Source organism: Brachionichthys hirsutus, chromosome 3 (assembly GCF_040956055.1).
Source record: "Brachionichthys hirsutus isolate HB-005 chromosome 3, CSIRO-AGI_Bhir_v1, whole genome shotgun sequence".
In the NCBI taxonomy this organism is placed as follows: Eukaryota; Metazoa; Chordata; class Actinopteri; order Lophiiformes; family Brachionichthyidae; genus Brachionichthys; species Brachionichthys hirsutus.
In genome coordinates this window covers 2,440,237-2,457,707 of record NC_090899.1, presented here as the reverse complement: position 1 = coordinate 2,457,707, position 17,471 = coordinate 2,440,237, and the positions used below count along the sequence as shown (strand labels likewise).

General features: G+C 48.9%; 1 protein-coding gene across 1 annotated transcript; it reads right to left on the bottom strand.

The window, feature by feature from the left end:
- Positions 1-602: 602 nt before the first annotated feature.
- Positions 603-15,846, bottom strand: gramd1a (GRAM domain containing 1A). The gene is made up of 22 exons (XM_068760443.1): positions 15,748-15,846; positions 15,085-15,657; positions 10,988-11,198; positions 10,272-10,292; positions 9,529-9,613; positions 9,338-9,441; positions 9,011-9,106; positions 8,708-8,788; positions 8,451-8,569; positions 8,043-8,361; positions 7,797-7,950; positions 7,122-7,268; positions 6,227-6,348; positions 5,657-5,799; positions 5,432-5,535; positions 5,060-5,281; positions 4,709-4,793; positions 4,378-4,389; positions 3,729-3,836; positions 3,530-3,650; positions 2,698-3,440; positions 603-2,339 (listed from the first exon to the last, which is right to left on the bottom strand). Exons 2-21 carry the CDS (start codon positions 15,531-15,533, stop codon positions 3,351-3,353), a joined length of 2,793 nt encoding a protein of 930 aa, XP_068616544.1. The 5' UTR covers positions 15,534-15,657; positions 15,748-15,846; the 3' UTR covers positions 603-2,339; positions 2,698-3,350.
- Between the last annotated feature and the right edge of the window lie 1,625 nt (positions 15,847-17,471).

The following is a 17,471-nucleotide window of genomic DNA, read 5'->3' as shown; positions in this document are numbered from 1 at the left end:
AGGGACATTCGTAAGCTGAGGTACTACTGTATTCGTTTTACTTCAGGTCCAGGAAGAACTCAAAACTGCCTCCTTCCCCGTGACTCACCTCCCGACCATCATGACGGAAAAAAGGAACCACAGAGAGGAGAAAGGAATTATTCAAAGAGATGGAAACGGCATCCAGATCCGAGGGGACATTAAGGTGTATAGAGATGTATAATCCTGCGCAAATAATCTACATGTAGACTATATTATAAAACCGCATCGTGTATCCGCATGCTGAAGAAATGACGTCATGCTTCGGAATCGGAACCGTTTGGATCCGTTTCCCCCAATTTCGTTTCACACCGTGCCGACAACAGGTTTGGGCCAGTTCAGGCTATACAAGAAGATTTCTCTTTCCTTTCTATACAAAGCTGCGCTGCAAATAAAAACCAATTGCATTATAAATAGAAATGCAATTAGAAACCACACCACACTGCACCATAACTATATATACTTTTTAATTAATCAAATGAATAAACCGGATTAGTGGTCAAACCTCTCAGACAACACATGCAAACCTTTGATGTTCCTTCCTACATTTTTAATGGGAAGAATTAAAGAGCAGACTGGTTGTTTTAAAGCACTGGATCAGAAATTTTATTTTAAATTGAAAATCATTTTGAAATTGAAACTGACATCACTGCCCGGTTCAACGTGTTTACAAGTTTTAATGATCAGATTCAGGTGAAGAGTTAAAAAAAAAAAAAAAAGGCCCCAAAACTGTGATTTCCAGACCAGTTTATATCAGTTTTACCTGAAGTGTCAATTTCAACTGTCCAGAGCAGAAAACGTCTCATTTGTGTCGTTTCAAGCGTCTTAAGTGTTTTTGTAGAAACTTAAGGGCTTGGCTAAACGCTATTGCCTAAATGTAAAATCTGTCCAGCGTGCCTCCCAATATGAAACCAGTGGGAACCAAAAGGAGAGGAGTCCATTCGAGTGGCAGCAGTTCTGCTGGAAACCACCAGAGGGCAGCACACACTGCCGCTCTGCACGTTTACGCTTCTTTTTTTTTAACCTTCAGACTTAGTTTGATACGAATTCACGAATATAGATTAAATGCATGCTCACTGGAGGAATAGGCAGAGACTAATAATGTGATTTAGTGTTATAGAAACTGTTCGGTAGGTTTTACAGGATTTAGCTGAAGTTCTAAACGCATCTTCCCGCAGATAACATGAAAACCACAATGCTGATGTGCTTGGTGTCTGTCCACGTGCTTTAATTCAGAGGATAAAGCCATGTTTTCGTGTCGGTGTCGCTTGTCAAGGAGAAAAGGTCGACTAAAGTGTTGCACAGAAAAGAATAAAATCCCTGTGAAGCAATGAACCTGGTCTCTTTGATGCTTTTCGCCATTTTTAGTTTATCACGGTGCTTTAACTTGTATTCAAAGTGGTTACATTTCAACTACATTTGTTAAAGTAAAACCAGAAGGCGACTTCTGTTCCTTCATTGCGTGTTAAGCTTTGGGTTCGGATGTATTTTAGGCATTTTGTCAGAAGTGATGAAAAAGAAACTAAATTTAACAAAAACAGAAAAAGTGATGTTTTAAATTGCGGAATCCTTCGGATGAAGGTCCGTATCACTGCAGAACCAAACCCGTCGCTCAAAGAGCGGTTCGAGAACAAAGACTGAGTCAACATTTGTAATGCATCAGATGCAAATTTTGCAAAAGCTTTAAAAAAAGGTTTGAAACACAGACTCAAAGACGAACGAGGAGTTGCTGCATGTTTTAGAACTTGTCATTTCTCTCCATGGTGCAGTTTACAATCACATTATTTTTTTACAGTACATTCTCATCCCTGCTCCAGAACCACATCGCTCACCGGACCCTCCCCTCCTCACCTCCCTTAATAAATATTACATTTTGTTTTGTGGTGCCACGCACAGCATGGCTCACATGCTTCCATTGAAACAGAGAGAGGGGGGGGGGGATATATATAGGAGGAGAGAAGAAGTGGAGGCTGAATGAAGAGGAGAAGTAGCTCGGTGAAATATCTTCACACCAGAGGCCACACTTCAGTGGATGCAGAACAAACACAAGAAAACTAAACAATCAAATTCAAACATGAAAAAGGATTTGAAAACACACAAAAGTCAAAAAATAATCTTTCAATCAAATAAACTAAAGTGAAAAACAGATTCCCTTTTTTTTCTTCAGCTGGTAAAAGGCTGCTTGGTCCTTTGATTTTGGAATACCCGGCGGGACGACGAGGTCGATCGAGTCCCGCTGCAAGTCCTGGAAGTTTTAAATGTCTTCCTCTGTGGGAGCGAAGAAGAAGAAGAGCGAGCGGCCGAAGGTGGAAGAGAAGTCTCTGCAAACCGAAAGACACAAAAGCTAAACGTAACACTGAGGACGCCTCGTCAACACACACACGCCTTTCAAGTTGAGATCTTTGCTTGTTTTCACTGCCTTGACACACACACACACACACACACACACACCTTCATATTATTATATACTACTTATTTTGAAACATCCAAAATGTAATTGAATCCTTGTTGTCATTATTGCTCTGCAGTGTAACAGCCAATCAGAACAAAGAACACCCACCACTTCAGGTCAAAGGTCAACGGTAATAATAAATACTGTAAGTCTGAAGAACACTCAGACGCACTTTACCGTAAAAAACAACCCAACGCAGGAGGGGGGGGGGCGTGTCCGGGGTTTACCTGACATCTAAAACTAAGATGTTAAAATGTTCCTCGTCCCTTTTCCTAAAGGATCGGTGGCTTTTGATTGGACACGGAAACTGGAAACGGGATGAGAGAGAGAGCGAGGCGTCCTGCTCCTGTCGGCGCTCTCATCCACACAGCAAGTTCTTCTGTTTGGTTTTGTTTTTAAATCAGCAGGCGTTCATGGAGGCAAAAAAAAAAAAAAAAGGGCTCAAACTGTTCCCGGAACAAGGAGGAAGGTCTCCCACTTTCTGGAGAACGCCGATTCCCCCTTTTTCCATCGCGCCCGTGAAATGTTGCGTGTCCGAAGAGGAAATCTCGTCTGTGATCGTCATAAAACTGGGAAAGGCGGGTGCGTCTGGGACAAAGAAACGTGGTTGGTCATTTTGAAATGTTTGGCGAGTGGACGTGTGACTTCAGCCAGCCGGCGGCCGCGTCCAGTGAGCGCGCTCGGAAGCCTTCTGCAGCCGCGGCAGATTATTGCTGAAGACGTTCCCGGTCGAGGCCGAAGGCGACTGTCGTCATTTCAAGTCATTCAGGCTAGAGATTGCTGGGTAATGAAGTCCCCCCACTGCTGCTTGTCGAGCGGCGGGAGCCAGTCAGGAGGGGGAGGGGGGGGGTTATTGATCTGAAGGGGCAGGACTCAGACTTCAGTCGGGGATGAAGGGATCATCGGGAGGATCCTGCTGCACCTCTGGCACCACAATGCCCTGGTGAAGCTTTTCCAAAGACTGCTTCATCTGGGGGGGGGGGGGGGGGGACACACAAAAAGCATCAGTAACGAAGCAGAATTAAACTCAATAATCAGAAGGACAGTGAAAGTGCGGACCTGGTCGAGCAGCGTGACGGAGGACTGCAGGATCTGCTGCCACTTGCCGAGCTGAGCCCGGTGAAACTGCCGCTGGAGCTGCAGGACCTGAGCCCATTCTCCGGCCGTCTGAGGCAAAGGACTGGGGGGGGGGGGAAGAGGAGTGGGACACGGCAAATCACCCCCCGGCGTAGAGGAGGGAGAGGGAAGAGGCGTTTACCTGTCAGCAACAGAGTAGGAATGCCACGTCTCCAGCGTGTGGGCCGCTCTCTCCAGAGCGTACAGCTTGTAGAAGAGCAGCATGTTGAGCGCCACCAGCACCGCCAGGCTGCCGGGGAGAGAGGCGGGGTCAGATTAAACACGGCAGGAAGAGGCGAATACTGAGGGCACAGAACGAGCTTCTCCACACGTTTAGTTTATTACAGGAAAAATCCACCCCCAATACAAACGAGCTAGGTCATGCATGTAACGGCCACGCCCCGCCCCTCTCCGGAGCACGGTTTATTTATTTATAGGACGAGGGAATGGTTTAAGTCCCGGCAACAAAGCGTGTCTGTTACATCCATGTGATCTCCATGAGAGCAGAAGAGAAATAAAAAGATGAGTGAGGCAGAAAGGAGAAGCGATAATCAATAAAGGACCAAATGACAGGGGAGGAAGTGACTTAAAAGTCTTTAATGGACTCTAAATGAAGGAGTCCCTTAGGCGATTGTGGAAGTTAAAAAGAAAATCATGCCAGCTGTTAAATAAATAAATAAATAAATGCACCTTAAAAAAAAATGGGCCGAGTATCAAAGAGTGGATTTTTCTGGTGTAATTTCGAATGTATGCAAAGAGACAAAACAAAAAGCAAAGCCTCTCATACGAACCTGATACAGATCCTATCGACAAGAAGTATTGCAGAAAAGAAAAGAAGAGAAGAGAAATAGCAAGAAAGGCATCGTGAGGCCGGAAGATCAATATCCAGCATGCATTCAGGTGTGGGCGGAACCCAAAGCAGAAACCCAGCGAGATCAAAAACACACAATCAAAGCAAGGATCGGATCTGCAGAGAGTTCTGCTGCACGTTCTGATTCCCGCTCTGGGCTTTACGTCACATGATCTATATTTACAGAGACTCTTATTTGCGTTCTGAATAACCCAGCGTGTGTAAAATGACTCGGGATAAGACACGCGACTACAGCGGAGGTTCACACTTACATGAAGCTGACGATGAGGAGGATGGTGGATATGCTGTTCTGCCCTCCACCGTGGGAAAGCTGCCCCCGCTTTAGATACTGAGCACCTAGAGAAAGACAAACGTTTGTTTCAAACTTCTTACAGAACAGCACAAAATATTATGCCTCCTAAAAAACGTCATCTCTTGAACAAATTAGACTCGTTTCTTTCAAAGCTCCAGATTTAGATTGAGATGAATCTTTTCTTAATTTCTTGGGGGGGCTCCTTTGTGTACCCCGACACAGAACCACCAGAGGGCAGTACTTACAGAAGACGGATTGAGAACTATTGACCCAAAGCCTTTCACCCCCCCAGCATCCTTCTCCGACTCACCCACTTCTCTCCCGTCTCTCTCCTCCCCGCCTCCTCTGTCCCCGGTGGCCATGCCTCCACCCTCCCGCTCTCTCTCCTTCTCGCCCTGTCGCCGAGAGCAGCCGCGTTTCCGGCGCCGCAGGCCCGGCGCAGCCTTGGAACTAGCGCCGCCCACCGCTTCGTCCGTGGTTAACACGGAAACCTCAGACTGCAGCAGCGTCTCCAGCTTGCACACCTCACTTTCTGCACGGGGGTGGGGGGGTTGAAATGTCAGGAAAATCACGTGAAGCGACAAACACAACCGCTTCCGCGCGACGCGACGCTTCGCTCACATGCACAGAAGGATGAACGCACAGGAGACGTACGCCGGGGAAGGCAGAGCGTGTGACTCACCCATGTGTCTGTAATACTCCTCAATGCCGCTCCAGGTGTTCTTCTCTATCAGCGTCTTCACCAGACTCCACGGCTGCTTCCGGTAGCAGATATCGGAAGAAACTCTGGGCGGCAAGAAGGCAAACAAAGACATTTGGGCACCGGGTTGTTCAAACGCAGACTGGAGCATCCAAACGTAAAATGATCTGGTTCATCTGTGAACATGAGCGCCACCTGGTGACCCACCTGAGGCGGCTCTTGTGCTTGCTGATGGAGGTGAGGCAGTATCTGTGGACGGTGTAGAAGTAGTCCTGGTAGGGGATACCTGAGGTGATGACTTCGGAGTCGACCACAAAGCACCCCCCCCGGGCGCTGCTCTTATGCAGCGTCTGGAAGCGGCGAGAACACCGGAGGTGGGCGATTAACGGCTCTCCTCGTGTTTAAACGATATCATGTCGCGTTCAGGGCACAGAGAAACACTTTAATAATAATAATTACATTTTATTTACATAGCGCCTTTTTAAACACTCAGAGTCGCTTTAGATGAGGTGCACAAGATATATGATCAGATTCTACCAGATAAAGCACACCTTAACATCTTATAAATTGTTTTTATCTTATGGCGGCTATCGTGGGGAATGAGGGAAATTAACGTGGCGTGGAGGCGTGTCACCAGCCAGAGCTGCACTTTGGAATGGTGGCGTTTTGAAATGTTTTTAAACGCTTGTGGTTTTAGCACATAATTCAGTTCCTGAATACGAACAGACGGAACAAACGGTGTCTGTCTTTTGAAACCTGGTCATTAAGGATGTTTACCTGCGTCTCCACCACGGGGGCAGTCTTGGGGCCGAGGGGGTTGTTGAGGGTGATGGTGTAGCTAAGAACGCGGCTGGTATTCCCACTGCCACAGTCCTGTTGCCATTCGCCCACCGAGAGGTCTGAGAAGGGCGGAGAGAGAGAATGAGCAACACGAGAGAATAAAGTCCAGAGAGGATAGAAAAAGAGAGGGAGGGGGGGGGGGACCATGTTCCTCCACAAAAACTAAATGAAGAAACGACCCAAATGAATCCTGCACAAAGGGCAGATCCTCCTGTGAACTGCTACACGCTGCGTTTACATCATCAGCCCATTCAATTGAAGAAAATGGTCGAACAGTGGAAAAGGGAAGGACGAAACAGAGCGGTGACAAAAAGAGGAACCGATGTGGACGCGGTTAACGCGGCGCTGCGCTATTAGCGCTGCAGCGCGTTTGAGTAAATAGAGAACTACGTTTACCAGCCGGAGAGAAGGAGAGCTGCTGCGTCAAAAAACATGAAACACATTTCAAACAGATTCTAAAGAAATTTTTTAAAAAAAGGCAGCATGAATGCAAAGATGCACGTGCAGCACTCCAAGAGCTGAACGCGCAGAAGAATGTCGTAGCATCAACGCCAACAGAGTAATGAAAAAATAAAAGTCAACAAACACCGGGCCGTAATTGTCACCGTCTCAACAGGAAAAACTCGCTCTCTGTCACTGCAGCTTATCCAACGTGTCAGAGCAAGAGGTGTGATGGTGTTAAGAACAATTCCAGGCATCACAATGTCATCCACGCTCAACTGTTTCACAAATAATACAGAGATAAATAAACAAAAACACGCACGGATCCAGATTGCCTTATGTTAGCACGGGACGCTAATGAGGGTTGTGTCGCGGCTGCGTTTTTACCCACCAGTGAAGTGACGCTGGGAGAAGAGGTGCTGGATGAAGTGCGTGTCTGCAGAGAACAGGAGGTCGTGCACTTTGTCGACACTCATGCGAACCGCGGCGTTGATGTTGAGTCGTCCGCTCAGGTCGGCGCAGAATGACTCCACTTCACCTGAAAAGGTCGGGCAGGAAAACCCTTTATTTCCACCTCCTGGTTATTTTAATCTCCTCCCAGTTTTTTAGTGTTTATCCTCTGTGCTTGACATTAAGCCTCGAGGCAATTCCATAACGTCAGCCTCACAACAAGGTGCTTTAAGGTTCGTTGTGTGACGATGCAACTAATAGGAGGAAGGGAAAAGAACAGAGCCGGTGTCTTTAGTGAACTTCAGCATTTAAATATAGATTGAGCACAACGAAGATAAAAGAAGTTTAAAAGCAGCGTGAAAGTAAAAGTAATAATCAGACTCCCATCTGATGAATCGACAGCTCTCACTCCAGGCAGCCGACGAGCTTTGGGTCACAGCTCTTTGGCAGGAAGTGAAATCTTCCGTGAAAGCAAATGCATGTCGGAATATCTAAATGCCGACGGTGTCGTTCCTCTGAAGCGACTGCTCCGGGTATTTAGCGTTCGCTCCATGATTATACACATCAAAGCGTCTCGTCGATATAACCGACACTTTCTCTTTTGCGCTTCGCTCACTCTCTTCTTGCGTGTCGGAGGAGTTGCTGGGGTCTGTGGGCAAATCCTCATCGTTGGTGATATCCAATGAGGAGAGGTTCCCCAGACTGGTGGGTGGGAGGGGCATCATGTGATTGGCTGACTCAGAGAGATTGTCCCCGACCTCCTCGGATATCTAAGACGGGGGGGGGGGGGTGGAACAGCAGACAAATGTCACATGGCTTGAGAGGCTTCAGCCGAGGACATCTGCGGATGGAGAACACTCACGAAGGACGCAGCGGCGGAGGCTGGGGCTGAGGCAGACGCGTTGGGGGGCGTGGTCGATGGCAGCGAGCCGTTGAGGCCGTTGAGGCTGGCGGGACTGGGCTCGACGGGGTCAGGGCCGGGTCTGGGTCCAGATGAGGAAGGCACCTCTATTGGCAGACAGGAGGCAGAGGAAGGAGGAGGAGAGCCCCCGAGGTTGGCAGCTGATGGAGGGCTGGCTGGACCGCAGGGAACCGGGGGAGGGGGGGAGCTACCCGTAGAGGGAACCGACACCGAGCTGAGGTCCAGCAGGTCTGTGACCGACACCGACTCGTCCCCTGGCCTGGGGCGAAGGAGGGACAGGATGTGAGACAAAGACCAAGAGGAAAAAGCCCGGCGGCTCTTCTTGCAAATAAACACACGCGTGCTCACAGCAGGCCGTTCATGTGTTCAGAGGTGGGCGAGACGTAGTCGTCGTCCTCGCTAGTGAGGCCCAGCTCGGTGCCGTAGCACTGGTGCACGATGTGCCAGAGCTCCTTGGGGGACAGAGACTGAAAAATACGCACAAGCCTCCTGTTCAGGATTTAAATCAGGATCAAACGAAACGCCAGACGTTAAAGTAAATTCGACATTTGGTGAATCGGCACATTCTATTGTGCGAAGTTAAGAATTAGCCGAGGAGGATGTACCTTGTCCAACAGCGCGTTCTGCCAGAGACGAAATATCATCATGAAGCTGCGATCCCTCGCTCCGAAGGATGTGAAGAAGTGCTGAGAATGGACATAACGGCGGGAGAGGAAGGAAGGAAGGAGCGCGACAGTAAACAAGATGGATGGTTCCCCGCTTTCCGACTGTTTGCTTTGCCGCGGTCAGCGGAAAATAAACTCCAGTCAGCTCATTTCTTTACACTTTCCCGATGTTCGGAGTGAAACCGCATGAATCGACCTGCTAATAATACAGAATAGACAGACTAAAATAAATATTATTCTGACCTTCTCATTGTCGGTGCTGATCTGGATAGCGTTTGGGATGAGCTTGGCCGTCTTCTCCTTGGTCATGGAGGTGACGTCTTTCAGCAGGATGGTGATCTGAACAGGGGAAAGACATTCACCGTGCAAATTCCTCCGTGTGCGTGTGTGTGTGTGTGTGTGATTCGCTTATCTCTCTACGGCCCGAAGCATATCTATATATCGATCAGCAAACAAGGGCATTGAAAGGGATTACTACCCCTCTGCGGGCGCACCATTAACTCGGTTACGACAGGCGCGTGTTCGACCGGAGGCGCTGTAAATGTGTGCGCAGTGTGTCGCACGGCTTACAGTGGTTTCCCATCGGAAGATGTTGCTGTAGAAACAGAGCCAGTTCTCGGACAGATAAAGGCGGCCCTGAAGGAGAATGTCCTTCTGCAGAGCGCAGGAGTAGTCTGGGGAGAGGAACGGGACGGGGAAACGGGGTCAAACGCACTCGCGGCCAAAGCGTTCCGCTGTCCTTTGATGCTTTGAACACTCACCCACTATGAGTCGCTCCGTGTCGGGAAGTTTCTTAAAGAGCTTACGGAAATCTTCATTGCGCTGTTTGTATGTAGGACTGAGAACCTGAGGGTAAGGAAGGGGAGCGAGAACGGCGTTAGGGGATAAACAATAATTACGTCATTATCGTCCTATCATGCGAAAGACCCTTAATCACACTGAAACGCAACATGGCAGCTGCGTGTACTTTAAAGCTAGCGTGTGGCGGTTCCAGAAGCACACGCAGTGCAACACGTGACACAACAGCGGCGGCATCCGAAGCACAGAGAAGTCCGAACGACGCTATGACATGGCAGTAATAGTCCTTTACCGTCCCTTTCACGGGGCGGCTGATCTTATCCTCCGCTTTTCCGTTAAGGAGCTCCCGGATCTTGCCGTCTCCCCCGTTAGCATACATCTTTGGTTGCTCTTCTCCTTTGAGTTAACAGCTGCTAACTGCTCCTAAATCCTCCTGGTGGTGGGTAACACATAATACCACCCCCCCCCCCCACTCCCACCCTGCTGTTACTACCTCCGCTGCAAGCCCCCGTGCAGCAGCAACGCCATCTTCATCGCGCCTTTGCGGTTCTTACGCACAGCGAGACGAAGCAGAAGTGACGCCCCAGCGCTCCCTTTCCCTTTCTTATGTCAACTTGTTCCACTCACGTGAAAGTGAAAGACAAACATCGGCGTGCGGCGCCCTGGGGAGAGAATTCTTAATCGGGTGCTGTTGGTGGATACTTACATTGTACCAGCTCTGCATTTTCTGTAAAAAATAAAAACAAAAAAAAGAACAATGATTACTGGCGACCTGTAACTCAGATTCTTCTGTGAGAATGTGAAGTTTATAAAAATGTAAATTCAGTTAGCACATGTGGCCTCATGACAGTCATCCACTCTGACATTTTGCATACACGCGACCCGGCCCGGGACCTCGGCTGAGCCTGTTCGGTCCTACCAGCGAGCTAAACTCTGATCTGAGCATAAAACAAAGATATCTACAAGCCGTTGACAGTCAAAGTTTTAAACGCTTACGTGGTTCAAAAGGAAGGTCACGAAGTAGAACATTTACATTCACTGAAGACATGTGACTTCAATCAAATAGACGGCTGACGTCAAAGCAGGATAATTAAATTCATTTTATGTCTGTAGCGCCTGATCATAAAGTTATCTCAAGGACCTTTACAGGTGGAGCAGGGAAGGATAGAACCCAATGTGGAGACAGAGGCAAGGGAAAAACTTCCCTTTAACAGGCAGAAACCTTGAACAGAACCTGCTAACCCCCCCCCACCCCCACCCAGAGAGAGTTCAGATTGACAGTTACACCTCTGGTTTAGTTGCGTCATTGTTCAGCGGGTTCTTTTATCCACACAAATATAACTGATATATGACGACGCCGCCGCCGACCTCGTCTCTCTGCGACACGACTGGGATTGAAACATCAACAGGATGATCCGTCACCTTGGCATTGCGGCTGAAGTGGCGAGAAGCGAGCGGGTAGGCAGACGTGAGGGAGGCGGCAGAGGGTACGGAGGGCAGGGGGCTATCCGAGCCCCCGCCTCCACTCTTCTCGCCCCCTCCCTCGCTCTCACTGGCCCTGCCGCCTCCGAGGACCCGTCGCCGCAAGGAGGGCGAGCTGCCGGGGGTGCTGCGTGGAGAATTACTGGCCGTGCTGGAAACGACAGAAGGCACAGAGAGATTCCGCTCAGGAGAGAACAGAGGAAACTCTTAGATGGCTAAACGTTGACCTGAAATGCTTTTAATGTGATGCTGCGAAAGGCTGCAGGCATTTCCTGCTTGATAAGAGCACGACATCTCAAAACGCCCACTGACGACCGAGAAAAGGTCACGCAAGGCTGCGAGTCTTATCAGGTGTACTTGTTTTGCTCTCCGGTTTAGAGCCAGCGCGCATCCGACTGTCCAATCAAGAAGAGGAACTCTACGGAACAGCTTTGTTATTGCAGATCTTGCAATAATCGGATCTTCTGATGGACTTGCTTATTTGAAAATAAGCCTCAAGACTGAAAACACGCTAGACGTACACATGGACTTTGGAATTTGAAGTTGCAGCGACGTCACAAACTGAGAGACGCGTTTGATCACGCTTCGACAACTCTCAGAAAGCACTTTGAGGATATTTCATAGAGCTAAATATCTATGAAAGGACTAGGCCTCTAAACAGCCTGCTGCTGCCCAAACACTTCCAGTAGCCTGTGAAAATGGCCATATTTACGCCACGACGTTTCCGTGACAACACCTCATTCCTTTGTAAGAGAAACAAACGCATTGAGAATCAGTCAACCTGTCGTTCACCTAAACGCACAGCCGTTTAAAATCATCCGTCCCGTTTCCCCGTGAAAGCACCGCGACCGAGACGTACAGCAGCCGCATGAAAGCCTCGTTCGATTTTGTGAATTTCCCAACTGGAAATGAGCCTCTGAACGACGAGCGCTCCACTCGCTCACTAAACGGTGCGTTCAGGAGCACTTCGGTTCCACAGACAGACACTGGGAGAGCGTCAATAAACGCGGAGTCTGCAGCACAAACCCAACCGGACCGCCCACCTCTGATAACTGGACCAGACCCCCCCCCCATCCATCCATTCATCTCCTCAGAGGAGCCCATCCTAGCCTGCTAGGACTAATTGTTGATAAAATAAGATGTTGCATTCTCCCCATTGTGGCACCAGAGAAATGAATGGTGTGGGGGGTTGCCATGACAACAAATCATGTCAATTTATGTCAGCATGCACGACAGTCCAAAAAAAAAAAACAACACACAACCCCCCCCCCCCCCCCCCCCCCAGCTGTCCCTCTGATATAATTAACCTTAATCCCCTTATCGGTCAGCGCGAGCCCAACACGCGCGCGCGCGCGCGCACGCGGATTAGCTAACGGGCAGCTAGTACACCTGCTAACCAAAACAATGCAGCAGCAGCAAGGCGCTACGACCGGATAAACACGCGAAAAACGAGACAAAGTCGAACACGAGTCACGCAACTCATAACGGAGCACCGGAGAGGACGCGGGATGCTGCGGGAGGAGGAGGAGGAGGAGGAGGAAGGGTGCGCAAGAACGAGGACTGATTGAGCATCGACTGTCCCAGAACTAGCATATAGCTAGCGATCGGGTTATACAGCTAGCAGCACACCTGCGCTTTTAAATGAGCCATACCTGCCCTGCTAATAATCAGGGGTGTCCGTAAACTGTGACCCATCACCCCCCCCCCCCCCCCCCCCCGGAACATCACACACGCGCCACACGCGCGCCACAGACGGATTACAGCATACAGATCGATATTCATCCCATCAGAGGAGACTTACTCGAACATCTCATGAGGCGCTTGAGATCCAACAGAAATCCACGATAATCCACCCGTTCAGTACCGGTGCATCAGCATCGTTACGTCATCGGTGCCGCTGCGTTAATCTAACGCGAGTGTCTGTCCCCTACGTCCGCTACGTCCGCTACGTCCGCTATGTCCCCTTGTCCTCTCGGTCCAGCTTCATGGCAGAGAAATGGGCCCCTCGTTCAGCGATCCGCGGTCGGATGTTAATTCCCCCATTTTGTTCGACATTCCCTGCAGCCGCACATCCGCGCCGAGTTACCGGACGCAGCTCTGCTCCCTATGCCGCTCGCAGCACCCGGTAACGGGCTGCGGTCCCTGCCTCCATCCGTAATCCCCTTTGCAAGCAGGGGGAGGGTGGTGGGAGGAGGGAGGTGAAGGACAGAGGAGGAGGAGGCTCCATGTGTTGAGGTCCTTTTTTTTTTAGAGCGGTTTTTTTTGGAGGGGGGCAGATTTGGATGATATGGCAGAACTTAAAACTAGACTAGTGTAGTCAATAAAACATATTAAAAATCTTCCCAAAAAATCAGCATCTCTTCTCAAATGACATTTTAGATTGAGCAAAAAAAAAAAAGAAATCTGAAGACAAGACACAACATCTGAGAAATCACAACCCCTCAAGGCTCAATCTCTCTGGATCAGATTCCACATTATAATCCACGCCGGTCTGAGCCAAAAACCACATTTCCACCTTTCACTCTCTGTGTAATCAGCTTTTGAGGTTCGACAGAGTCCCGTGGAAATGTTGGCAGGTCGAGTGGGCAGTGGAAAAAGGTCAAGAAAAGGAATCTTCAAAGAGCGATGAACAGAACAAATTTGTTGTGAATAAATGATTTCAGCTCTTTCGAGGCCGGGGAGCATCCAGGACAGAAAGTAGCAACACAAGAATCCACGCAGAAATACCTTACTGTCCAGTGGCCGGCCCTATATATAGAAAGCAATTGGTTTATCAGCGCCGCTTATCAGTAGAGCGATAGAGCGCCCACAAGCGAACTCCCAGCTCCAGCAAAAATGTTATCGGACCATTTTTAATCAGCGGCTTCGTACTGCAAGTCCTCGCATCGCTGCATCCGGCCCCGCATGCCGAGGTCAAGGGAGGCATTTAGGCCGAATAATACGAGCTGCCCTCAAACTAATTATTACGATGGTCTCAATGGAACCCGACTGGCACATACGCAAAATGTCGGATTCCCATTTTATCCTGGCATCAAAAGGCCATTGCCAAATCCTTACTAAAGGGGGGGGGGGGGGGGGGGGGGGGTCATAAACTCTGATCTGGGTAAGTTACAGTAATATAAACTAAAACAAAATAACCGGGTCAATAAAATGTGTCAGCGAAGATGACGAGGCTCAGCTGTTCATTTGGAGCGCACCCCCGGGGCACGCCTGCTGAAGCTCATTGCCGGGCTGCCCTTCTGGTTGGACCCACGTGACATCATCAGACCGATGCCGCCACCTCATTGGCTGATGGTGATGTCATGATTGGGAGAGAGGATAAATAGCGCATGAACCCGCCTCTCGCTCCCTGTGAATGAGGTAACCGTCTTTCATTCCGGTCACAACAGCAGCCTCTCATTTGTTGACGGTTTGCATAACAAATTCCGTTCATTACGAGATTCCCTTTTAAAGCTTTGTAAAAAAAAAAAAAGAAAAAATGGTTCAGCTAATTCCAAATCATGTCATATTCCTTTTAAATACAGAATAGCAAAGCCATTTCTGTGACTAATATTCTACCCGCCGACTGTCGGCCTGATTCTCTTTGTCCAGACGTCAGCGCTAAATGAATCCCTTCAGCTTACCGTGGTTACCATGGTTTCTAACAGTATAATCTCTCCACACCTGCCCGAGGCTAATTATCTCCATCGCGTTCCTAAATACATGAGCCGGTGTGTTATTTTAGAACCAGTGCAACCAGTGCTACCCCGTCTGATGGAAGGTCTTTTTATTCTCTAAAACATGCACTGCAGGCCAATCTGGTCTCAACAGGCCTAAACAAAAACAAAATAAAAGCTGCGTTATAATATATCTATAAGAGCTAAATACCCAAGAGACTGATATTGTTATTGTTATCGTAAGGCGAGTTCCGCTCTGGGGACTGAATGAATGGGAGACAATCCTGACTTTGGGCCTTTGCTTGTAATGCAGGAAATAAATTCTGCATATTTGTTCCTGCGTTCACATCATTTTAACCATTTCTATTCCGGCCCACTAACCTGCAGCTCTCCCAGTCAGAGTCTCTGCTGAGCAGGCTCCTGAGGGACCAACGGGAACGCCGGCTGGGAGAGGGACTGCGAGACCAGGAGCGAGTTGGTGGAAGGAGGAAGTCCTGCGAAGGGCTGTCCCGACCTCGCTCCCCCCCCTCCGCCTGACTGGCCGCCGAGGGGGAGGGCGAGGGACCCCGCTGTGGAATGACACCCGTCTCCTCAGCCTCCTCTTTTGCAGCGTGCACTTTTTTAGCCCATTGTCTCTTCGGAGTGCAGCCTTGATCTTCCTCGTTTCGTTTCTTGCTCCGGGTCCTACTGCGGTGGAAACGGCCGTGGCGGCCGGGCCGTGACCGTCTGGGGCTCGGCGAGCGAGACCAGGACTCTGCGTCCGAGGACGGTGGCAGGACAGTCAGCATTGGGACGGGGATGGGCTCCCCCACCGGAGAGGACGTAGTCATCTTCAGCTCTCTCACCAGGATTTGATTTTCTCGTTCAGTCAAGCAAAAGGCACAACATGGCGCTTAGAGCCGAGGCCGAGCCACGAGCAAAATGTCCGATGGGATCAAGTCATCCTTGAGTTCGCTATATTTTAGAGACAAGATGATTAAACGCGTCAAATAATCCCTGCGTGCAAATCAACTCATTCATACCGACTTATTAGGCAAAACTAACCAATAAAAAGATGATTCGGTATTCTCCATATTTCCTGTAAACTCGACGACGAGTCTTCACGACAGGAAAATATATTTCCCCTCAAGTGTCGCCGTGGGTGTTCCTTTAGAATAAGAAAAACGCGGTGATGAGCAACAAAGCTTGAAGGGGGGCCGCCGCATAACTTCACAGGCCTTTCTGAAAATCTGTTTTTATACGTTCACTTTCATTGTTTCCAGTCTACATAGACCACGTCGGCTCACAGCGGCTAAACTGCTCCTACACGACGTTGCTGCATCCCGTACAGCGTCCGCTGTCACTCCCTCCATCCGTACTCCTCTTCCGTCAGCTTTCACCGGCAACCTTCAAGCTTGCATTTGCGTTATCGGACTCGTCTTTAGAGTCGGAGGTTCAGACAAAGAGCTCTGTCTAGAAGAAAGCTATCTGAAGAGTGGGAAGAGCAGAAACGTCGCATTCAAAAAGGGATGGCTATGTTTGACTTACAATTATCTCAAAATATATTTCACAAGTATCATTAAACCGTACTCAGAAAAATGTTTCTCTCCAGTAAGAGGGCAAATCCTCCGATTTAGCCTCTGTGATTCATTTGTTGGTGGGGAGATACATATGATATGATGTGTGTTATACTGCCAAGGCTGAGGAGAATCGTAAATATTTCAGCAGCAATAATAAAGATTTGTTTTCCCTTCAAGTAACTCTGAAATGGCAGAAAACCTGGGTAAAAATGCCACCCGACAAGAAAACACATTCAATCTCTGCGTGCCACAAGAAATCCTAAACCTTCCAACAGTTCAAACGTGAACTGAAAAAAACAAAACACACAATCTCACTCAGAGCCGACGAGTCGCTGCAGACACAGACAACAGCTTCTAGAGAACACACAAAGCTAGAACAGCAAAACGTCACTGGAGGCTCCACCAACACGCTGCAGACGGGAAGAGTCGTGTATCTGTCTCACTGCATTGTGTGCCTTCAAAACATGAACGTCCAAAGCAAGGGGGGGGGGGGGGGGGGGGCATGAGCACGTCTAGAACAGCATTTGCTGCGATTTGTTTGAACAAGAACAATCTTGGCACTGACTTGTTTGTCCAGTGTAATCCATCTTAATCCCCGCGCAGCTTTCACCCTGCTATAACACACAGCCCACTTCAGACAGAACACAGCAATGTGGAATAAAAGTTCACCCATTCATCGTCCCGCATATGATAAGTCACATGTTGTTATGACGTCGGAGGGCTTGAGAGTGTGCAGACATGAATAAGGTGTTAATAATGATGGAGACGAGGCTCCGGTGCGGTCGGGCTGGAACTCCTACCTCCCATTAGACGAGTTTCCTCCGTTCCTGTTGTCTCGCTCGGCTTCGAAAACAAGCCGAGCGACCGTGCGAGGAGCGACGTTAAAATCCACCTTGTCACAGGAACACATCAACATTCTTAGCTGCGTAGAGACGCATCTGCCGGCTGAAGCTAGGAGGTAGCCATTAGCTAGCGAGCCAAGTTTAGTTAACGTTAGCCGACACTAGGAAGCTTTTATTTTCCGCAGCGAACGAGCAATGCCGACGTGTTCCATTTTCACTTTAAAAAAATAATCTCGAAATAAAACAATGTAAATAAACTACATTTAAAGCTAACGACCGAAAAATAGCTTAGCATCACTTCCACGCCAAGGCGGCTTTAAAGTTAACAATCAATACGGCTAAAAAAAAAGCTGTGGAAAGAAGTCAG